We start from the raw sequence: 25,137 nt of genomic DNA, 5'->3' as shown, positions 1-25,137 counted from the left end.
AAAAAAAAAAAGAAACAGTAGATGCTGGAGAGGATATGGAGAAACAGAAATGCTTTTACACTGTTGGTGGGAGTGTAAATTAGTTCAACTATTGTAGAAGAGAGTGTGGCAAGTCCTCAAGGATTTAGAACCAGAAATACCACTTGACTCAGCAATCCCATTACTGGGTATATACCCAAAGGATTATAAATCATTCCACTGTGAAGACACATATATTTATTGCAGCACTGTTCACAATAGCAAAGACTTGGAACCAACCCAAATGCCCATCAGTGATAGACTGGATAAAGAAAATGTGGCACATATACACCATGGAATACTATGCAGCCGTAAAAAAGGATGAGTTCATGTCCTTTGCAGGGATATGGAGGAAGCTGGGAACCATCATTCTCAGCAAACTAACACAAGAACAGGAAGCCAAACATGTTCTCACTCATAAGTGGTAGTTGAACAATGAGAACGCATGGACACAGGAAGGGAAACATCACACACCAGGACCTGCTTGGGGGTGGAGTAAGGAACTAGGGGAGGGATAGCATTAGGAGAAATACCTAATGTAGGTGATGGGTTGATGGACACAGCAAACCACCATGGCACGTGTATACCTGTGTAACAAACCTGCATGTTCTGCACATGTGTCTCAGAACTTAGAGTATAATAATTTTTAAAAAATGTGCTAGGTATAGTGGTGTGTGCCTGTAATCCCAGCCACTTGGGAGGCTGAGGCAGGGGAATTGCTCTGTCTTAAAAAAGAAGAAGAAGAAAAAAATCTGGTCAGGTGCAATCTCACACCTGTAATACCAACACTGAGAGACTGAGGCAGGATTGCTTGAGGCCAGGAGTTCAAGGCCAGCCAGGGCAACATACTGAGACCTTGTCTATGCCCTCAAAAAAAAAAATTAGCTGTGTTTGGTGACACGTGCCTGTAGTTCTGGCTGCTTGAGAGGCTGAGATGGGAGGATTGCTTGAGCCTGAGAGTTTGAGGTTGAGGTTGCAGTGAGCTGTGATCATGCCACTGCACTCCAGCCTGGGCCACAGTGAGACTGTCTCAAAAGAAAAAAAAAATGTAAAAGTTGAAGTGTTGGAAGAGTGACATCTTCTGTACCTAGATAACTGACATAAAATACTAAAAGAAGGTTGCAAAGTGAAAACAAAACAAACAAAAAAATGGGAATATGGCCAGGCGCAGTAGCTCATGCCTGTAATCCCAGCACTTTGGGAGGCCAAGGCAGGCGGATTACCTGAGGTCTGGAGTTCGAGACAGGCCTGGCCAACATGGTGAAATCCTGTCTCTACTAAAAATACAAAATTAGCTGGGTTTGGTGGTGTATGCCTGTAATTCCAGCTACTCAGTAGGCTAGGCAGGAGAATCACTTGAACCTGGGAGGTGGAGGTTACAGTGAGCCGAGATTATACCATTGCACTTCAGCCTGGGCAAAAAGAGTAAAAAAAAAAAAAAAAAAAAAAAAAAAAAAAAAAAAAAAAAAAAAAAAAAAAGAAAAAAATGGGAATATGAGTTATAGAGACTTATATTCGTCACCAGACAATATTTATTTGTGTTGGTATGGATTGGTATGGACACGAGTCACTTGCATTGCTATCAGTTTCTATTAACTTCTACCCCCTCAGAGTATAAAGTAGTCTATACAGTAGAAAGTCATCAAGGGTGCATACCATAGAACTTTGATAATTTCTTGACAGTGTAAACAATCTTATTTGCCCATTTTAAAGTATTGGATTATTTTTTCTAACAGTCTCCTTACCTTATGATTATGATCACAGAAAAGGCTGGTTTCATTTTATCTGGCCTGGCTATTTACATAGTTGCAGCAAGTATTAATTAAACATTATAGGCCTCTTTGGTTTTGACTTGCAAATTCGGAGCTATAAACTATTTAGCAACTTCTAAGGTCAGAGAATAATTTCTGCTTGAAAAATATCAAGAATCTCAGACTGTGCTTTTTTATGCCCCTGTTATATTTGTTCTTCTATCTTCAGGCTAGGCTCCAAACCTTAGAAATTCTCTCCACCATATTTCACCTTCAGTATATATAAGTTTGAGTGAATTTATCTCATTTTGAGGTTTTCCAGATTTGCTAAGGTTCCTAGCCTGCTGGAAGGTGACCTTACTTCACTGCCTGTGAGGCTGGGACCTTGTAAAACCAGCCCAGTTTTCTTGGGAGATCTTTGTAACACTGGTACCACATAAAGTCAGTATTTGTTTTTTAATCTTTGAATAAAAGAAAGTCATTCTCATATAATGGCCTTGTTTTACACAATTGGCTTATCCAGTTACATCCTGATAAGAAGAAAAACAAATTGTTATTGAACCCACATAATAACTATATTGCTGTAAAGAGTAAAAACATTTCATAAAAGTATTTGTTTTTGAATTCTGAGGGATCAGTGAGAACCAGATACTATTGAAAAGTATTTCATTCGGTTTACAAAAGTAGAGGCTACTAAGTTGAGGGTCTCAGAAAGGGCTTATGCACGTGGCTATTAGAAAATAGAACATTAAAATAATACCAACAGTATTCCAAGTAAATAACCATAATTAAATTTTCCTCAACAGTTCATTAAGTCCTGTGCAATTAATTCTTGTTCAGCTGAATCTTGGGTTAGAAGTCTGCCTTTATGAAGTACATCGTCTTACAGACTGAAAAGAGACCTGGAAGTCCTGACTTCATCTACCAATATGGTCTGAAAGTAGTGTGATATCAGCTGCAAAGTCTTTATTCAAAAATTCACTTTTTGAAGTGTTAATAATTCAGAATATGTATATCTTATAGATACAGACTATATCAAAAGTATAGTCATTTTCATGAGGCTCTAAGACCCTTTGTTGAAGATATACAAGCTTCTGGCTTCTAGCTTCTAGCCCTGCCTTTGGCAGAGCCTTTAGGCAAGCATCATAATACCTCAGAAACTACCTGTAGATAACAAAGACTAAATGTTTATATTATTAGGGTAACCAAAAGAATGGAAGATGGTAAAATTCTTTATTGGGATACAATACATAATTGTTTCATAAGAGTTTGATCAATGTTTCCCCTGAATGCTTCTATATTTAGGTTATGTTGGATATGGATACTTGTTTTCTACACTGATCAGGAAGTAGGCAAAGAAAAGGAGTTCTGGAGATTTCTACAGGCAGGTTTCCCAACCCCTTGTATACTTCCTCTTATTCCAAATTTGAAGGATTAGGCCATTTTTTTCTTTTTCGCTGAGTGCTTGATTTAATCCCATGTTCTACCACTTGAAAGAAAGGGTTTCCTTTTGCCTCTTTGACAGGATTGGACTATCTAGAATGCTTTGTACCATGTATGTTTACAGTAAACTTAATCTTTAAACTGGAAAAACAGCAATCTCACAAGTGAAGTAGTATCCTGTTACCTTTCCCATGACTTTTTAAAATGCACTTTTCATTTTTACAAATCGAACTTCTGGAAATCTTTACAAAAATTCGTCATTTTTTTTTCTCTTTTCTTCTTCTTTTTTTTTCCCGTTCTTGTGACCTCATTCTGTCTTAAAGGAAAGTCCCCAGTTAAAATGCTATGTTCCTTAATGTATTTTAGGAACTTAACAGCTTTAAAAAGGTTTCTTCAAGTTTATTATGCTGCTGGTTTTAGAGCTGCTATTGCTTTGATTTGTTTTAAAGTGCTGCAGTTTCTAAGAGTAGGTATAAAAGCAAAAATTGATGATTTAAAGATGTTTGAAGAAGCACATAACATGTGCAACTATTCCCATTTGTCAAAAGACCTCTGTAGGAAATGCTGCCCTTTTCTTCTTAGAGCCATTTATTTGGAATTTAAATGACAACTATAGAAGATATGTGTTGATGTTACAACTCCATGAATTTGCTTTGACATCCTCTGAGCTTCACTTTTCTCATTTGTATAGTAGGCATGATTAAAAAAAAAAAAAAAAAAAAACCACTTTGTAAATTGCCAGTGCTGTCTAGATAGTACTCTACTCATATGTCTCTCCACATATTCCTTGGCCCATGGTAGTCAAAGGATTCTTGTTCCTTTCTTGCAAAAGCCAGCTCCCAGATCACAGGGATGGAAGGCAGGTAAATGGTGCTAATTTTGTCTTTGTATTTTGTCGTCAGCTTGTGGATTTCTATCTTTTCAGGTGGATACCAGCAATACTGGAAGGGTGTTGGCTTCTGATGCTGCTGCTTTCCTGAAAAAATCAGGGCTTCCAGACTTGATACTTGGAAAGGTTGTATTTGTTCATTAAAACTAGATTGAGATTGTAAGCAATGTATGCTATAGATGAACTGGATGAAAATTTAGAAAGATACCACCAAGAAATTTAGAAGTTAGAACTGAGTCATAGAAGCCATTTTAATAATAGGATGAAGGGAATTTGTAGCGTAGTGATTTACCCTTTTGAAAAGTAAAGTGTTTTTCAGATTTTTAGAAACAAGCTACTTTTTAGTAGGATGAAATGAGGAAGTAATAAGTACATTTGGTGGGGAGAAACAGTGAAGACTGGGAATCTTGCCACACACTCAAAGACTTGGCTCTGTCCCTACTTCCTCTGTTATAACTGTCTCTGTTTAATGTGTGGTGAATAGAGTGGGGGATGAGTGGCTTTAAAAAGAGCACAAAGAGGTGGAAAGCCCCTCTCCTGTCTACTGCTTATATGTGATATTGATACATATTCAAAATCCTGAAAAATAACCACCATTAATAATTTAATTATTCACAAATAAACATTAATCATCTCAACCTGCATATAGAAAAGAATATCTTAAGGATCTAAAATCAAGAATAGTATGTATGTTCTAGTAGAAAGAGCATTGGACTCAGAGTTAGAACTTGGACTAGTGAAAAAGGCATTTGACTGGAAGTTAGAACTTGGGCTTCAGTTCTTTCCCTGGTGCTTTGAATGTTCTTGAGCCAAGTCACTTACCCTCATTGGGCCTTACTATCTTTGTGAAGGGTTGCACCGAATCTGGGGTGCCCAATCTTTTGGCTTCCCTGAGCTACATTGAAGGAAGAATTGTCTTGGGCCACACATAAAATACAGTAACACTAACGATAGCTGATGAGCTATAAAACAAAAAAATACAAAAAACCTCATAATTTCTTAAAGTTTACGAATTTGTGTTGAAACACATTCAAAGTTGTCCTGGGCTGGCCTGTGGGCTGCGAGTTGGCCAAGCTTGCATAAATTATCTTTAAGATTTCTTTCCACTCTTAATTCTATGATTCTTAGGTCTGATTACCGAAGAGCATGAGGTTGTAAATTGCAGAGATTTAATTTATCATTCAGATGGCTTTTGTTTAAAATATACATTGATACTTTTTCCCCCTAAATTTCAGATTTGGGATTTAGCCGACACAGATGGCAAAGGTATCCTGAACAAACAAGTAAGTTTCAGATATTCATGTGAATTTTTTTTTGAGTCATTCAAAATAAAAAATAGCCGGCAGGGTTTTTGTTTCTTTCTTTTTTTTTTTTTTTGAAGCTAAGAATTGGTTTTTACCAACATTAGGGTTTTGCCTAGGGCAAGTGTGTAGCAATGAAAGTATTTCCAATCACTGGATGTTAATATAAGTTTTAACAGTTAGTGTTATTTTGGTGACATTGTTCTCCTGGAGTTTATTTTTCTGTCTTTCAGCGACACTTTGCTCTTTAATTTTCCTAGTTACATAGGGTTATAAGTAAAAGTGAATTTTATTAAGTAAGTGTTAAGATGGTATTGCCTAATAGATTTAAAAGGAAGCTCTTGGTTAATCACATGTGAGATATGAGTATTATAGTCTAGGTCTTACCCCTGATACATAAAACAAAAAATGGTTTACAAGCCGGAAGTAGATGCTTGACCAGAATACATAGAAGTGGTTATGGCCAAGGTTGTTGAACATCGTCAGTGTACTCTGAAGTTCTGATTGTTGGGGATGGATTTCAGAGTTGTATAAGGATTGAATTCCAAGTTTGCTGAGTGCCACTACTCAAAGTTAGCCCTCCTCCCTGCCCCCTGGCATAGCCGAAGCAGGATCAAAACCAGATATTGGAGAAATTTGATGACAGGTCAGAATACCCAGTCTTTTAATTAGGATTTCAGGGCCTGATTGTAGTCTTCATTCGAGTCTCTGGGGAGAAGGGCTATTTTAGTGTACTGGAGGCATAGGAAAACAAAATTTGTATGGGCCCACCTACGTGCCATGTACTCAGTCAGCAAATATTTGTTGAGTATCTATGGCGAGCCAAGCTTTCGAAATATAAAGGTGAGCATGATACTTGTGGTCACTGTCTTAAGGTTTTATAGTGTAATAAATTCTTCACTGATAACTCTTGGATTTTAGATATTGAGTTTGAGTTGCGTTATTATTTCCAGGTGGCTTGATTTATGGGTCTGCAGTTAAACTTTGAATTTCCATTGGAGGCATACTTTTTTTTTTTTCTCCTGGAGTGCAGTGGTGTGATCTCGGCTCACTGCAACCTCTGCCTCCAGGGTTCAAGCGATTCTGCCATCTTTGCCTCCCGAGTAGCTGGGATTACAGGCGTATGCCACCATACCCAGCTAATTTTTTTGTATTTTTAGTAGAGATGGGGTTTCAGTATCTTGGCCAGGCTGATGTTGAACTCCTGACCTCGAGTGATCTACCCTCCCTCAGCCTCTCAAAGTTCTGGGATTACAGGCATGAGCCATCGCACCCCACCTAGATTTTTTAATTAGCATATGAATGAAAGAAAAGAAACCAATACTTAGTGAATTTCTATGTGACAAAAAATGACACTAGGCACTTTTCTCCAGTAACATGGTTTTTATTTTGTTTCTCAGAATACATTGCCAGGTAGGTATTAGCCCCCCTTTTATGGAAGGGTTTTAACTGGCCCATGGCCTCAGTAAGTAGCAGAACTAGAATTTAATGCAGAATTATTTCACTTCATAGCTCATCCATACTGTGGTAATAGACTTGATTACTTAAGAGCAATTGAATCTCAAATAGAGTGAGAAAAGAAAGAGGGTCATGTTAGAATACTTAGAATACCAGCAGTTAGAGAAAACTTTGACTCCAGCAGAAGAGACTTGAAAATTCAGAGGAGAACTAGGAGGGTTTTGTGAAGATGTTTTGGTGGAGAAGAGCTTCCGGGAGCATACTTTCCCAGGCTGCAAAGAGAATAAGCAGGATGAGGCTTTTTAAATTTTTTTTTTATTTTTTAGGCTGTTACATTTGGTAGCTAGGAGATTATTTGTGACATAAGCAGTAGTTTCTCTAGCTGATCATGGGAGTTGGAATCAGATTGCACAGAATGTTGTGAAATGAATGAGAAGAAAAGGGAATATCTTGAAGTAGTGTTTTTTTTTTTCAAGAAATGAGTGAAGGCAAGGGATTGTATAAAGCAGACAACCTGCAAGGTGATAAGAATGGGTTACGAATTGGGTATGAAGGGTATAGGGGAGAATATGGGATTTGAGAAAAGTATTGAAGGGTTAATTACGTCAGCAACTACACTAAGGTATTGACAGGTTGGACAAATTGTAACTGGAGTGAAGGCTTTTGTTATCCTGTCTATTCCCAGACACTAACTCAAAACAGCTGAAAACCAGTTGCTTCAGCTTCTTTGCATTTATTTATTAGGTTTTGGACTAAGACTTTAAATGTTAAAAATCCAAGGACTTTTGGGAGAGATTTATAAGTATTTTGAAGTTAAGCAGTAACACAACCTTTTTAGATGTTACACAGTTATTTTCTGTAGTTTTTCTGGAATAGCAGTGATTGAGTCATTTAAATTACTGTTCCAGTTTCAAAATTTATAATGTCATAATCCAGAGATGACTTTTCATGACATTTTAGATATTATTTTCTTCTGGGCTTTTTTTCTAATTCTTTTTTTCTCATTTAAATCATAAAATACATCTCTTAATATCATTAAATATTCTTGGATTTTTTTTTTTTTTTTTTTTTTAGTTGTTTGAGACAGAGCCTCACTCTGCCACCCAGGCTAGAGTGCAGTGGTGCTGTCTCAGCTCACTGCAACCTCTGCCTTCCAGGTTCAAGTGATTCTCCTGCCTCAGCCTCCCGAGTAGCTGGGACTACAGGTCCACGCCACCACAACTGCCTAATTTTTGTGTTTTTAGTAGAGACAGGGTTTCTCCATGTTGGCCAGGCTGGTCTCCAACTCCTGACCTCAAGTGATCCACCTGCCTTGGCCTCCCAAAGTCCTGGGATTATAGCTGTGAGCCACTGTGCCCAGCCCTAACTATTATTTTAAACATGAATAGTCTGTGTGATTTTCACTATCTGTATGTATTTTCCCATTTATATTATTATTGGCAATTTATAAATATTGGAACATCTTTGTACATAGGGTTTTTCTGCATTTTAAAGCAGATATTTTTGAAGCAGATATGCTACTTGTTGTTACTTAAAAACTCTGTAGTAATTATGAATTGTTTTATAGTTTTAGATTGTAACTATGTGTGCAGATAGGTAAGTAGGTAGAAGGAGAATGCTCTTAACATTCAATATTTTTCTTTCTTAGGAATTCTTTGTTGCTTTGCGTCTTGTGGCATGTGCCCAGAATGGATTGGAAGTTTCACTAAGTAGTTTGAACCTGGCTGTTCCACCACCGAGATTTGTAAGAAATGCTTTTAGATTTAAATTCTGTTTAATTTTTAAAAAGTGACATCATGTTATTTGAAAATTAAAAGCAATGTATTAAAATGAATTCTCCCTTTGGCGCTTTCACTCAGCTACCTGGCTTTTTTTTTTTTTTCCTTACTAGCTACTGCTGTTTTTAGTTAGTTTCTTGTGTATCCTTCCAAAGTTATTACATGTGTATGTAAAGAAATATAGGCTGGGCGAGGTGGCTCATATAATCCTAGCACTTTGGGAGGCAGAAGTGAGAGGATCACTTGAGCCCAGGAGTTGAAGACTAGCCTGGGAAACAAAGCAAGACCCCATCTCTACAAAAAATTCTAAAATTTAGCCGAGTGTGTTGGTGTACATGTCTGGTCCCAGCTACTTGGGAGGCAGATGGGAGAATCATTTGAGCCTGTTAGTTCAAGGCTACAGTAAGCCGTGATCACACTGCTGCTCTCTAGCTTGGTTAATGGTTCAAGACCCTGTCTTTAAAGAAAAAAGAAATATAAATACGTATTTTCTTATTTTACATTAATTGTAGCATACTGCATATTCATGGTCCCCAACCTTTTTGGCACCAGGGACTGGTTTCATGGAAGACCATTTTTCCATGGACCTGGGAGGGATGGACGGTTTCAGAATGAAATTGTTCCACCTCATCGTTAGGCATTAGATTCTTATAAGTAGCATGCAATCTAGATCCTCACTAGTGCAGTTCATGAAAGAGTTCGTGCTCCTATGAGAATCTAATGCTGCCGCTGATCTGACAGGAGTTGGAGCTCAGGCCATAATGCTTGCCTGCCAGCTGCTCACCTCCTGCTGTACAAGCTCAGTTCCTAACAGGCCGTGGACCGTTACCAGTCTGGGGCCTGTGGATTGGCGATCCCTGCTATACACATAATTCTATACCTTTTATAAGTAGCTTATTAAGTTTTAGAGGTATTCATATATCATTACATAAAAGCTTCTACTTTGTTTTTTATAGCTGTGTAGTATTTCTTTGCCTGTGTTTATAATTAACTTTCTATTGATAGGCTTTTTATTTTGAATCTTTTATTATAAAAAAATGCTGCAGTGAATAATAACCTTGTTTATATGTTATTTTGCATGTGCTAGAATATATTTATGTGTCAATTCCCAAGAGTAGAAATTCTGTTCAAAAGTTTTTGCCTTTGTAATTTCTATGTATATTATCAACTTGCTTTCCATAGTGGTTGTACTAGTTCACCCTCCCTCCAGCAGTTGTTTGAGAGTGCCTGTTTCTGCACACTTTTGCTAGCATACTTAAACTTTTAGATCTTTGTAAGTTTGATAGGTGACAGATAGTATGTAATTTTAAATTTATCCTTTTGGTTTTATGGAGTAAGGTTGAATAGCTTTTCTTATGCTTATAAGAATAGCTTTCTTATAAGCTTTTGTGTTTACATTGCCTTTATGTGAATGTCTGTTTATAGCTTTTGCCTATTTTTGTTGGATTGTTGCTCTTTTACTTATTGAATTCTAGGGCCTCTTTAATTATTAGGAAATTAACTCTTTGTCTATAATGAGTTGCAAGTCTTTTTTTCCTATTTTGTCATTTGTCTTATTTTTTTTGAAGAGACGGGATCTTGCTATGTTGACCAGGCTAGCTTTGAATTCCTGGGCATAAACGATGCTTCTGCCTTAGCCTCCCAAATAGCTGGGATAATGGGCATGTAGTACTGAGCCCGGCTTATTATTGTCTTTTATGTAAATAAATTGTCAGGTTAAAAAAAATTTTTTTTTTTTGCATTTAAGTTAGTATTGATGTAAGATTTGAGTATAGATTCAACTTTTTTTTTTTTTTGAGACAGAGTTTTGCTTTTGTCATGCAGGCTGGAGTGTAATGGTGCAATCTTGGCTTACTGCAACCTATACTTCCTGGGTTCAAGCAGTTCTACTGCCTTAGCCTCCTGAATAGCTGGGATTACAGGCACCTGCCACCACACCTGGCTATTTTTTTTTTTTTTTTTCTGGTAAGAGACAGCATTTCAACATATTGGTCAGGCTGGTCTTGAACTCCTGACTTCAGGTGATCTGCCCACCTTGGCCTCCCAGAGTTCTGGGAATACAGACATGAGCCACCACGCTGGGCCTAGATTCAAATGTATATTTTTCCAAGATGGCTCCCTACAGAAAGTATAGCCAATACAGTTTATTAAATAATCCATCTTTCTCTTCCTGTCTTTTCATTCCCTTTGAAATGCCACCTTGATTGTGTGCTAAATTCTCATATGTATTTTGGTTCCCTATTGGATATTTTTTGCTCTTACCTATTGATCTGTTTATCCATACCATATGCTGATGTTAACAGTTTTAATTTTCATATTTGATGACATGTTTTTAATTCTAATGTGAGCAGTTTTCCCCACCTCACTCCTTTTTCCCCCCAGATATTTTATGGCTCCTCTTGCTTGCTTTTTTTTTTTTTTAATTTTATTTTTTTTTTTCATTCTGTTGCCCAGGCTGGAGCACAGTGCTGTGATCATAGCTCACTATAACCTTGAAGTCCTAGGCTCAAGTGATCCTCCCCAGTAACTAGTTGCTTGTTTTTAAACTCAACATTTTAGAAGTTTTTGGTCTGCATACTAAGAATTTAATTTCTTAAGTTTAGAGAATTTCTGCACTTTTATGTTTAGGCATGTAGTCAGAAGGTTAATTTAGGGATTTGTTGCCTACCTGTATTATAGCCATGCATTGCTTAACAACAGGGATACATTCTGAGAAAGGCATCATTAGGCATCATTGAGCAAACATCAGAGTGTATTTTACACAAACCTAGATAATATAGCCTATAGCATACCTGGGCTTCATGGTATATAGTCTGCTGCTCCTAGCCTACAAACTTACACAACAGTGAATACCACACTGTACTGAATGCTGTAAGCAGTTGTAACATGATGATATTTGTGTATTTAAACAGAAAAGGGGCTGGGCATGGTGGCTCACACCTGTAATCTCAGCACTTTGGGAGGCCGAGGTGGGCAGATCGCCTGAGGTCAGGAGTTCAAGACCAGCTTGGCCAACATGGTGAAATGCCCTCTCAACTAAAAATACAAAAATTAGCTGGGCATGGTGGTGCACACCTGTGATCCCAGCTACTCGGGAGGCTGAGGCAGTAGACTAACTTGAACCTGGGAGATGGAGGTTGCAGTGAGCCAAAATTGTGCCACTGCACTCCAGCCTGGGTGACAGAGCAGGACTCCATCTCAAGAAAAAACAAACAAACAAAAACCAGAACAGGTACAGTAAAAATATGATATTATAATCATTTTGTTTAGATGAAGGTCTAGTAAATGTAAAATAGTGTCCTCTGTGCATTGAGATCCAGCATTTTGTATGAATATATTTAAATCCAAAAATCATTTTTTCTTCATTGCATCTTGATGTGAGGATTTCAACTTTTCTTGTGCTTTACTTTCCTTTGTAGCATGATACCATTAGTCCTTTGCTAATCAGTGGAACCTCTGCAGCTGAGCTCCCATGGGCTGTAAAAGTAAGTAAACTTTGTAACTATTCTCTAACCCTGCATTGCTGCCTATCCACACATACTCTCTCTGCCTCTGAAATATATTGCTATCTGCATTAGACTTTCACATATATGTTTAAGGAAAGGTAGGGGAGATGCTGTTACTGTTGTTACTGAGGGATCTTTCAGCTCTGTCAGTTGTTTTGTGACAGTATTGGTCTAATCTTATATCTGTTATAATGTAAAGAAAAATGATGATGTATTAACAAATATTTGATTACAAGACAGTTTACCCCACTGGTATTATTTTTTACTTGAAAATTCAGGTTAACTATGTATTTTCTATATGACTCTAAAACAATTCTTTATGAAATCTTTGTAGAAATAGGTATTTTGTGTTACAGCTTTTCAGAAGCAAATCATATCTTACTAGATTTTTAAAACTTATAATTTAAAAATACTTAGACTATAGCAGATCAAATGAGCTTTGATAAATGTGTACAGTTTTTTTGAAAACCATTTTTATTTGTATGTCTTTGTATGCTGTGGACCATGCACTAATTTTTAAAAGTCTGGGAATATGGCCTTGACTGGGCAAATAATGAACAATAGTTTTTAATGTTATACAAATAACTTTTAAAATTGTATGAGGTATCTTGTTATTTACAAGAAAAATATTGCTTTGGGAGAAATGGAGAAGTCTTGATGTTTATTTCTCTAGTAATTATTTTATTTTTAAAAATTTATTTGTGGCTCATGCCTGTAATCTCAGCACTTTGGAGGCCAAGGCGGGTGGATCACAAGATCAGAAGTTCAAGACCAGCCTGATTAACATAATGAAACCCCCATCTCTATTAAAAATACAAAAAAATTATCCAGGTGTGGTGGCAGGAACCTGTAATCCCAGTTACTTGGGAGGCTAAGGCAGGAGAGTCACTTGAACCTGGGAGGTGGAGGCTGCAATGAGCTGAGGTCGCACTGCTGCACTCCAGCCTGGGTGACAGTGCGAGACTCCGTCTCAAAAAAAAAAAAAATTATTTGTTTGAACTGTACCTCACACCATCTTTAGAGAGTCACAGAATGTCACTAATTAGCTGTGTGTTCCTATAAAAGTTACATTTTTGCTGTGGGTCTATTTAAGTGAGAGGGTTGGACTAGATGTATTTTCTACCTCTGAAGTATTTTGATTCTAACCCAATAGTTGGGAAATAAAGATGGTGTTCCAGCTACAAAAAGAATGGGCAACACTAGACTCTTGAGTAAAGTCACTTTGAAATTATTATTTCCTATGTATTTTTTTCTTGGATATCTTTACAATAAATATTTTGATGAAAGTGAAAAATATTTTTTAAATGATAGTTTAAAAACATATGTAGTCTATTCTTTAAGGACTTGATTTTTATAGCTGCAGTTAAATCCTTTTCTCTATTATTTAACTTGTGATTTTTGTTTATGTTGTAGCCTGAAGATAAGGTCAAATATGATGCAATTTTTGATAGTTTAAGTCCAGTGAATGGATTTCTGTCCGGTGACAAAGTGAAACCAGTGTTGCTCAACTCTAAGTTACCTGTGGATATCCTTGGGAGAGTAAGCTATTATTTACTTCTAAGTGTAATTTTTACGTATTTTAATTTTATATCTGTAATACAAGGAGCATGTATAGCTCTGTTAAAAATATACAAATCTTATTTTAAAGTTGTATCATTACAGGATTTTTTGTTTTCTGACTTAATGTATAAAATTATTGCCAACTCATTTCTGTATTTGGTTATTCCCTGTAAAATATGAGTGGTTGAAGTTAGTTACATATGTAAGCCCCTTACATAGGTCCTTTTTTAGTTTGTGCTGTACTCTCTTGACCTCCTATTTGCTTGAGTTAATTTCTAGAGACCGTCAGTATTTTATGTCTGCTGCTTACTCTGCGGCTGTATCATGGTGTCTTGTTGTAAGGAATAGTTTTATCTCTGAAATCATAAATTCTACTCTCAAACTTGTACTTCCTGTCTTTATAGAGCTCTTTTCCAGAAAATTGCAAGACTTTAATTCTTTGACTAGTTTTACTAAGACCTTTAAATCTGGCTTCTTTACTTTACCTCTTTTTTTCAATTTTTCTACTGTGATAAATATAGATAACATGAAATTTAACATCTTAACCAATTTTAGGTGTACAGTTCAGTGGTATTAACTACATTTACATTATTACGCAACTATCCCCACTATCCATTGCCATAATTCTTTTCCTTCTGTGAAAGTAAAACTTTATTTCCCTATCTTTTGGTCTACAGTTTTGTATCTATCCTTAGCTCCCTTTGCCATGTTGTTATTCTCTCTGATGGAAAAAGTGTGAAGTAAATTAACTGCCTTCTCTGTGGTGCATGTGGAGTACTGAGCAGGTGTAGTAAGATTGGTGTCATTGTAAATTTATCATCACCAGCTTCAGCTGGGTGTCTCCATCCTGCCAGTCACTCTTGTGCTGTTTCCATAGTGATTTCTCCATAACCTTCTTCATATTTCAAACCTTATCTACCCTCTTTAAACCTCTTGCCCTTTAATTCCCTGCTTTAGCAGATTACATAGGGTCAAATCCTGGCTGTACCACTTCTTAGCTGTGTGACCTTGGGCAAGTCGTTAGAAAACTGTGTCTCAGTTTTCTAATCTTTAAAAAGGGCATAATTTCCAGCTTATAGAATTGTAGGGATCGAATGTGATAATGTATGTTAAGTCTTACTTATTACCATGATTGCTACATTCTCTTTGAATGCTAGCTGTTACGATGATGATGATGATGATGACAATGACAACCACCATACTACTGGTACTAGTACTACTGCTGGATCAATATTATATAGATTTTAGGTGCTTAATAAATACTGATTTAAATGCCATTTTTTAGTATTGTTTGCTACAAATTATTTCTCCCTGTGTGATCAGTGTGAAATTTCTAAACTATAAATACACTGTTGTTATTTTATTACTTAAACCTAACCTTTTAGTAGTTTTCCATTGCATTTAGAATAAAGTCCAAACTCCTTTCAAGGTAATTATAACCAGACACTTTCTTATCTACACTTTTAACATTCCTCTGTTGCCCAGGCTGGAGTGCAGTGGTATATCATAGTTCACTGCAGTCTTGATCTCCTGGGCTTAAGGGATTCTCCCACCTCAGCCTCCTGAGTAACTTGGATTACAGGTAGACACCACAATGCCCAGCTGATTTTTTATTTTTATCTTTTATAGAGATGGGATCTCGTTTCCCAGGCTATTCTCAAACTCCTGGACTCAAGTAATCCTCCTGCCTTGGCCTCCCAAAGTGCTGGGAGGCCATATGAGCATAAGCCACCATGCTTCGCTAGTATACTTTCTTTTCCTGCCCTCAAGTACCACGTGAACTGAAAGAACATTAATTTTTTTCAATTCTTCTCTTTTTCAGGTTTGGGAATTGAGTGATATTGACCATGATGGAATGCTTGACAGAGATGAGTTTGCAGTTGTAAGTAATCTAATGCACTTAAAATCTTCACTATCTTAATGATTTTCTCATGTGCAAATTTCCTCTTTTAGTTCATCCTTAGAGGAAAGCTATATCCCCATCAGATTATTGGATGAACTTTTTTTTTTTTTTTTTGAGACAGGGTCTTACTCTGTCACCCAGGCTGGAGTACAGTGGCGCCATCCTGGCTCACTGCAACCTCTGCCTCCTAGGTTCAAGTGATTCTTGTGCCTTAGCCTCCCAAGTAGCTGGGATTACGGGTGTGTGCTACCACACCTGGCTATTTTTAGTATTTTTTGAAGGAATGGGGTTTTGCCATGTTGGCCAGGCTGGTCTTGAACACTTGACCTCAAGTGATCCACCTGCCTCAGCCTCCCAAAGTACTGGGATTACAGGCGTGAACCACCATGCCCAGCTGCTTGAACATTCTTATCTAAAATTTATAGGCAGTCAATAAATATTTTCTAAACAAATTGATAACAGACAATGTGTTTTGCTATCTTCATTTTCTTTGGCTTTAAGGTACATAGGAATATATACTTTGTATAATTACTATAAAGATAGTATCTTTTGTATCATAACCTGACCAGGTATCTCAGGTATCTTAGTACCTGCTTCTGTTATGGAATAATTTTGCTTCAAATGTATCCCCCAAATTATGAAGGCAGAAAAGTGTTGACATCTTATCTGAAGACTTGTCATCTTAGTAATTGAATAGTTAATTCCAAATTGGATTGTATTCACCTCTTCCTTAAAGGTTTGATAAAACTTTGCTGTGAATTAATCAGTGGTCAATTTCTAATTCCTCTTTTACTCTAAAATTTTCTCTTTTTGTATTTTGGTAAGGAATTGTTCATTTCTTTTACTTTCAAACTTGTTGCAACAAATTTGCGGTATTCTCTTTCATGGTGGTTCTCTTTACTCATTCCAAATCTTGGGAATACTCCAACTTGTTTTTTGCTTAATCGTATTTTGTCTAGTTTATTGATCTGTTTGAAGAACCATCTTTTGAATTTACTTATCCTTTCTATTATGTTTTTACTTTTTATTTAATGATTTTTAACTTTTAATTCCTTGTTGTAGTTTCTTACTCTTTTTATTTTAAATTGCTTGAAGATAGGCTGGGTGTGGTGGCTCACACTTGTAATCCCAGCACTTTGGGGGCCCGAGGCAGGTGGATCATGAGGTCAGAAGTCCAAGACCAGCCTGGCCAAGATGGTGAAACTCCGTCTCTACTAAAAATACAAAAAATTAGCCGGGGACAGTGGCAGGTGCCTGTAATCTCAGCTACGCGGGAGGCTGAGGCAGGAGAATTTCTTGAACCCAGGCGGCATAGATTGCAGTGAGCTGATTTTGTGTCACTGCACTCTAGCCTGGGCGATAGGGTGAGACTCTGTCTCAAAAAACAAAATTTCTTGAAGTTGAGTATTGCATTTCTTCAGTTCTCATTATCTTCCTTGAATACATGTTTAGTGGGATTCCGTAGATACTCATTATCTTCCTTGAATACATGTTTAGTGGGGTTCCGTAGATATTCATTATCTTCCTTGAATACATGTTTAGTGGGATTCCATAGGTTTTGGTTCAAAGTTTTTCTCCATTATAAAACTTTTTAGATTTTTAAGTTTTCTTTTATCATCTGGTTAGGAATAATTTCAAAATGGCTAAGTTTGGTTGTTTTTTGTTACTTTGATATATACTTTTAACTTGATTGGATTATAACCAGAAAAATGTAGTCTATAAAATGTCTAATTTAAAAAAATTAGCTAAGGCGTTATTTGTTGGCAAGTTTATGACCTATTTTTACATATATTCCATGGATATGTCAGTATTTCTGTTTGGAGGACATTAGAGTTTTATAAATCCATTATATCAAATTTTATTTTATTTTAATATTTTTATTTTTGAGATGGAGTATTGGTGCATTGCCCAGGCTGGGGTGCAGTGGCGTGATCTTGACTCACTGCAACCTCTGCCTCCTAGGTTCATGTGATTCTTCCGTCCCAGCCTCCTGAGTAGCTGGGATTATAGACATGCACCACCACGCCTGGCTAATTTTTGTATTTTTAGTAGATCTGAGGTTTTACCATGTTGGCCAGGCTGGTCTTGAACTCCTGACCTCAGGTGATTCACCTACCTGCCTTGGCCTATCAAAGTGCTGGGATTACAGGCATGAGCCACCACACCCACCCTCGAATGTATTGATTATTTAATTTCTCTTTGTCCTTATTTGTCTTTTGTTTTTGGCCCTTCCACAAATTTTCCTCATTTCCTACAAGAGCCAAATGAAACAGGCAGAATACACATGTCACATTTAAAAAATGCAGAAACAGAAACTTAAGAGTGACTTGAATTGATAGTCATGGGTCCCTAGTCTTTTTAATTTTAATTTGGGTAACAGTTGGGAAATGGTAAAGGATCTTTTTATCACAGTAGTGATACAAGTTATCTCAGCCATATTTCAGGGGTTGAGCCATTGTTTGTGGGATGCTTTTGGGAATGGGGCCATATAGAAGAGATTTCGGTGATAATATAGTTTGAAACATCATCAAACTCTACACGTAAACTTTTCGTAAATGGTTTTTGTGGTAAGAATATTGGTGCAAAATATTTGCAGTGGTAAGAAGTAATGAGGGATTTTTTTGTGTGTCATAAAGACAAATTTTTGTTTTTTTTAAGACAGATTTTCACTCTGTTGCCCAGGCTGGAGCAGTGGCAGGATCTTGGCTCACTGCAACCTCCGCCTCCTGGGTTCAAACGATTCTTCTACTCAGCCTCCCGAGGAGCTGGGATTACAGGCACGACACCACCCCTGGCTAATTTTTGTATTTTTAGTAGAGACAGGGTTTCACCATGTTTGCCAGGGTGGTCTCAAACTCCTGACATTAAGTGATCCGTCCACCTTGGCTTCCCAAAGTGCTGAGATTACAGGCATGAACCACCTCTCCTGCCCTAAGACAAAGATGGAGAATAATAGTGTCATCATTTGATAAACAGTAATGTATACTAAGGTAAATGAATAAACACAGTTTATCTTCTATACCTGGAGCCTTTTCCCAGGCAAGTGACCTTTTTTTTTTTTTTAAATAAAAACTTTTATTAAAAGAATAATTTTTGAATAGTAAATACTTTTGTAGGAAATTACTACTTTGAATTTTGTTTTAAATAGTAGATACCCCTTTATCTTCTCCTACATTTAGTTGTTAACCATTTTGCCACGTTTGCTTTCTCCCTGTATGCATCTTCTTCAGAATTTTTTTCTAGTTTTAAACTCTGGCTTGTGTGGTTTTAAATACTGCTTCTCCTGTTCCCTCTTTGTTTGAATTACCTGATATTTCTTGTGCTTGTTGTGTATGTCTGTTGACAATGGCACATTTCTATATTTTAATGCTTTAACTAATTGGATAATAATAGCACTTATATTGATTTGATTTTCCCTTCCTTACCTATTTATTTTACATTATTATTTTCTCTGTTTCTTATTGTTGCTTATTATCAAGTTATGATTCAAGTCCTTTACTCCATCTCCCAGTTAATGTGGAAATTTTATTATAATGTCATGTTTCATTAATAGTTAATATAGGTTGAGCATCCCTAATCCGACAATCCAAAATTTGAAATGCTCCAAAATATGAAACTTTTGAGTATTGACATGACCCACAAGTGGAAAATTCCACTCCTGGCCTCATGTGATAAGTTGCAGTCAAAATTTTGTTTCATGCCCAAAATTATTTAAAAACTTGTCTGAAATTATCTTAGGTTATGTGTATAAAGTTTATATGAAATGTAAATGAATTTTATGTTTAGACTTGGGTTCTGTCCCCAAGATAGGATTATATTCCAAAATCTGGAAAAAAAAAAAAAAAAAAAAGAATATTCCAAAATCCGAAAATCTCAAACACTTCTGGTCCCAAGCATTTTGGATAAGGGATTCTCATCCTGTACCCCTTTTCCTGTACTTGTACTTATTTCTCCTATATTAAAAACAAGATTTTCAACCCTTACTCTAGCAAAATGAGACCTTCAGGTGGTTTTTACTTCTTTTCCTTCCCCTTTATGTCCTAATTCCAGAAGATCTCAGAACATTTTTTGGGGACTCAAATTCTAGATTTTTGCTCAGTTAATTTAGTTCTTTTGATTTTGGAATTTTTCTTCCAGTTTTGTTAAATATTAATAACTAGTATTCTTTTGGTTAGAATTTGTCTGATAAATCTTTTTTTACCCTTTTATTTTAATAAATAGAGCAACATAATCTATACTGTTTTTTAAAGTTATAATTACTGGCCAAGAGTGGTGGCTCATGCCTGTAATCCCAGCACTTTGGGAGACCGAGGTGGGCAGATCACCTGAGGTCAGGAGTTCAAGACCATCCTGGCCAACATGGTGAAACTGTATCTACTAAAAATGCAAAAATTAGCCAGGTGTGGTGCCAGGCACCTGTAATCCCAGGTTCTCAGGAGGCTGAGGCAGGAGAATATCTTGAACCTGGGAGGCAGAGCTTGCAGTGAGCCGAGATTGTGCCATTGTACTCCAGCCTGGGGGACAAGAGTGAGACTTTATCTTAGAAAAAAAACAAAAAACAAAAAAAAAACCTGCAAGATAGTCAGTGTATCTACAACTGAAAGTCATTGATTTATTTTTATTTATTTACAAGCATCAATATTTTACAAAACTGAATTTTAAGAGCTGGTATCATTCTTCCTCAGAAATTGAAATAATTTAAAAAATACTTTTGCAGTAGTGGAATAGCTAAGATCTAAACATTTAAAATTATCCTCCTAAATAATAAAATATAAAGATAATGTGCTTATTTATATGATCAGTCCGTTTGGCCCGTGGCAGTTTACACTCTGTCAGGATTTTGGTTTGTTGAAGTATAATACAAGTTTAGGTCTTATTTTACTAAATAGTAAAAACTGAATTGAACATAGGAGTCTTTTTGTTCAAGAAAATTCTTGCCCATTTCCCCTTGGATTAAATGTTTTTTTTGTTGTTTGTTTTAAAGACCCCGTGTCTGCTTTTATTTTTTTGAATGGGAAGAAATACAAAGCTTTTATTTTTTTTCAAATGGGAAGAAATAAAAATGAAGTTAAAGAGAGATTCTAACTCTGTGTGTTGAATTCCAATATAGATTTTTTTGAGTAATTTATTTCAGTAATTAACCAAAATTTGATTGAACTTGAGTCTTTGTGTTTAGACATACTTTTAAAATTCTTAACTAGTTTCTTTCTTTCTTTTTTTTTTTGACAGCATAAATGGGATTTTTGGTTGGTTTATCTTTTTAATTAGGATAAATGAAGTTAGAGATTCTAACCTGTATAACTTCTGTTGCCATGTGAACCTTTAATGAATGGCTCTTGTTTCTTTTCAAATGTAAATGCTAGTTCATATTCTCAGAAACCCAGTAGTTTAATTTAAAATCCAGAATCTAGAATATCTTTGAGTTTTTTGTTTTTGTTTTTTTTAAAGTAAATTTGTAAAAGTTAGGCCTTGGAGTGGCCATGCATATTCTGACCGCAACTAAAATGACCTCAGAGAGTTTTGTGTGTATGGAATGTATAATGTATATGTATATGTACATAAAAAACATAAAGTAGATTTTAAAAATTATATCTACTCCCTTGAATCTGGATTTTTAAAAATATCTGTGATTATGTATCAGTATTCTGTTTACTCATTGATGAATTATCTGATTAGATTGTAAGGATATTGGAAATATATTTCCTTGAGTTTAACTTCTGGCCCATTTGGCTTCATAGAAAGTCTCTGATGGAGCATTAAGGGGACATTTTGTAAAAGGGGCAAATTTTTCTTTTTCTTTCTTTTTTTTTTTATTTAGAGACTCTGTCACCAAGGCTGGAGTATGGTGGTGTGATTTTGGCTCACTGCAACCTCCATCTCCCAGGTTCAAGCTATTCTTGTGCCTCAGCCTCCCGAGTAGCTGAGATTACAGGCGCCCACCACCATGCAGGCTAATTTTTGTATTTTTTGTAGAGATGGGGTTTCACCATGTTGGCCAGTCTGGCCTCAAACTCCAGACCTCAGGTGATCCACCACCTTGGCCTCCCAAAGTGCTGGGATTACTAGGTGTGAGCCACTGTGCCCAACCAAAGGGCCAAATTTTTCTGTTATGATTTGAAAACTAGAAATGTATCTAAAATTGTGCTATTGCCAGTGAACCAAGGGATGTGACTGATAATTACGTTAAAGTTTATTCTCTTTGTGGGGTAAGTTCTACAAGTGTCCTATTCTGTGAAATAGTTCTTTGTTTTATTAGGGCTGAAACTACTGCTTTTAAATATAAAGAGAGGGGCTGTAAATCTAATAATCTAGTATTTGGTGAATGAGCCTATGCTCATGCTTTTTCATAGATACTTAGAGTTTGACAAGATCCTCTAATTTAGCTTCGCTAAACACAGCAGTTACTGGCTTACAACCCAGGGTAACCTGAGCCTCCTAGAGTCATGCTCTTTTTTTTCTAATGAACTTTAAATTTTGGAGTGATTTTAGATTTATAGAAAAGTTGCAGAGAGTACAGTTTTCCATTGCCCTTCACTGTTTTCCCTTATTAACATACTGCATTACCATCGTACATCTGTCAAAACTAAAAAACAATTTTGGTGCATTATTAACTTCAGACTTTGTTTGGGTTTCACCAGTTTTTCCTTTCTGACACAGGATCCCATCTAGGTATTACCTCATATTTTAGTTGTCATGTTTTTTCAGTCTCTCTGGTATACGAGTTTGTCAGTCTTGCCTTGCTTTTTATGACCTTGACATTTTTGAGGAATACTGGCCAAATATTTGTAGAATGTCTCCCAATTTACATTTATCTGATCCTCTTCTCATGATTAGATGGACAAATGAGTTTTTGCAAAGAATAACATGGAGGCATGCCTTTGTCATCACATTATATTGGGGGCATATGATATCCATGTGCCATCACTGTTGATGTTAACCTTCATCACTTATTTAAGATAGTGTTTGCCAGATTTCACCACTGTAAAGTTACTTTTTCCCTTTTCCCACTCTATTCTTTGGAAGTGTAGACTCATGCCGTTTTTACTTTGCCATCGTTCTGCATATCTATCTATTGGTTTTTACATTCTTACTAAGCTGTAAATTTTTCTGTCTGGTAAGTTCTTAGACTGAAAGTGGTCTAAGCTTTTGTCAGTAACATTTGTTTGGGTCTTCATTATGTGAAGAGTTTTTGGCACTTAAAGATTTATAGAGGAGCCGTTCTTGTGTATTAGCATGTATCGCATTGTATTAAAATTAACTTTTTACATATCTTCTGCTTCTATTGGATTGTAAAAATGAGCTTTCTTTTCACTTTTCTATTTCTTTTTTTTTTTTTTGGAAAGAAAGTCTCACCCTGTCACCCAAACTGGAGTGCAGAGGCTCACTGCAAAGTTCACCTCCCAGGTTCAAACATTTCTGCCTCAGCCTCTGGAGTAGCTGGGATTATACACGCCTGTCACCGCACCCAGCCAATTTTTGTATTTTTAGTAGAGATAGGTTTCACCAAAGTCTTGGGCTTTGCCCAAGAATTAAAAGCCCTCCAGGTGATTCTTATGGTGACTAAAATTTGAGAAATACTACCTAAAAGCATAGAGAATGAAAAAATAGCAGAGAAAATGGGCAGCTGTTAGTAACTGATTACAACAGTAAAATTAAATCCCCCCTTTCCCTGCTGTCTCAGGAATTTGATTCTTTTATTATTTTTATTAATAAAATTTGTGATACTTTGAAATCATCAAAAAGACATTCTACATGCTTCTTCCTTAAATGTCTATTTCTGTGTAAATGCACTTGGTAGTATGTTTCAGTTTGACAGCTAGTTACTTGCCAGATTTTTTCAGTATGTGTGTGAATATGCTGCATTTGTTTCAGTAATAAGAATAAGTAAAATATAATAGGAAGACAAAATCACAATCCAGCAGTATTAAAAGTATTCTGTTCACTTTTGCTCTTTTATTTGGCAGTATAATTTTTGGCTTTAGTTTTGCTAGGGAAACCATTTTCAGGGTAACATGAAATTAATAGTATATATTTTTAACTTTCATAAAGATGTGTTGTCTATTGGCAGCAGATGGCTAACATTGCTTTTTTGCTTCTAGTGTCCACTTTTTCAGAAAATGACTCCCATCTGCAGCAAGAGAAGTGCTGACTGTTAATGTGTACACTAGTCACTTCTCTTAGCTCAGTGTCATTCTAATAATTTCACAGTACATATATTGTGAACTTGGTTAGAAGTGTGTGTTAGCCAGATTGCTTTATTTGTGGAGTTTCAGGCTTTTGGAAATAGAAAGTTTGTGTGTCTCTAAAACTGAAATTGAATTCTTCCAGGTTGCCTAGTAGAAAGGGAGAGGAGAATTCTTGGTTAAGTGTGCTTCCTGGACAAACAGCATCAGCATCACTTGGGAACTTGTTAAAAATGCAAATTCTCAGGCCCAACCCCAGCCTTACTGGTTACATAATTCTGAGTGCAGGGTCCAGAAATCTGTGCTTTATCAAGCTGTCCAAGTAATTCTGATGCCTGCTAAAAATTGGGTACCAGTGGGTTAAGGTTTAGTTTTATCGGTTGTAAAGGAAAGCATGGCATTGTAAGATTACATATGTGCTGCTAATAAAGCTGATCAAATTTGGAAAAAACAGGAGCTTTGTAGCCAGAAGATCTTGGTTTGAACCCACTGTATCACTTCTTAAAAATATTGTTCTTAAGTTTTGTATAAGGTCAAAAAAGAGTTCAAAAAAATATTATATTGGGCAAGTTACTTAGTATCTCAGGCTTAGTGTCTTCATTTATAAAATGATGTTAGTAATCCTGGAAATCAGTGATTGGTATTGTTGCATTGAGTTCTTAATAAATACTGATTTGAGGGGCTGGGTGTGGTGGCTCACTTGAGCCCAGAAGTTTGATACCAACCTAAGCAACATAGTGAGACCCCATCTCTGCAAAACTTAAAACAATTAGCCAGGCATGGTGACGTATGCATGTAGTCACAGCTACTTGGGAAGCTGAGGTGAGAGAATCACTTGAGCCTAGGAGGTCGAGGCCTCAGCAAACTGTGATCTATCTTGCCACTGTACTCCAGCCTGGGCATCAGAGTGAGTGAGCTAGTGAGCCCTTGTCAATAAATTAATAAATGAAACAAACAAATTAAATGAATATATAAATATATGTGAAAGTCCCACAAAACTTAATATATAATTATAAGCAAGTTTCCTCTTGGGGAAAATTGTAATTTTCACTGGAAGGAAAAATTAAAGAGGCTGGGCACAGTGGCTCACACCTGTAATCCCAGCATTTTGGGAGGCTGTGGTGGGTAGATCTCTTGAGCTCAGAAGTTGGAGACCAGCCTGGGCAACATGGCTAATCCTTGTCTCCTAAAGAAAAAAAAAATTAGCTGGGCATCGTGGCGTGTGCCTGTAGACCCAGCTACTTGGGAGGCTGAAGTGGGAGGAAGACTAGAGCCCAGGAGACAGAGGTTACAATGAATCAAGATTGCACCACTGCACTGGGCAAAAAACCAACCAAAAAAAAAAAA

At 36.5% G+C, this 25,137-nt stretch overlaps 1 protein-coding gene across 6 annotated transcripts in view; it reads left to right on the top strand.

The window, feature by feature from the left end:
• The window catches only part of EPS15 (epidermal growth factor receptor pathway substrate 15), a 176,475-nt gene that overhangs the window by 45,681 nt on the left and 105,657 nt on the right, over nucleotides 1–25,137 (top strand). For all 6 annotated transcript variants that reach the window (XM_017548733.2, XM_017548731.2, XM_017548730.2 and 3 more), the window contains exons 3-8: nucleotides 4,138–4,227; nucleotides 5,337–5,384; nucleotides 8,509–8,604; nucleotides 12,058–12,123; nucleotides 13,558–13,683; nucleotides 15,527–15,586. In XM_017548733.2, the coding sequence (XP_017404222.1) occupies nucleotides 4,138–4,227; nucleotides 5,337–5,384; nucleotides 8,509–8,604; nucleotides 12,058–12,123; nucleotides 13,558–13,683; nucleotides 15,527–15,586 (486 nt within the window). The remainder of the gene's footprint in view (nucleotides 1–4,137; nucleotides 4,228–5,336; nucleotides 5,385–8,508; nucleotides 8,605–12,057; nucleotides 12,124–13,557; nucleotides 13,684–15,526; nucleotides 15,587–25,137) is intronic.

The sequence above is a fragment of the Cebus imitator genome, unplaced genomic scaffold (genome assembly GCF_001604975.1).
Source record: "Cebus imitator isolate Cc_AM_T3 unplaced genomic scaffold, Cebus_imitator-1.0 Scaffold214, whole genome shotgun sequence".
NCBI lineage: Eukaryota > Metazoa > Chordata > Mammalia > Primates > Cebidae > Cebus > Cebus imitator.
Note: the sequence above shows the minus strand (reverse complement) of the source record. Positions and strands in the feature narration are given on the sequence as shown.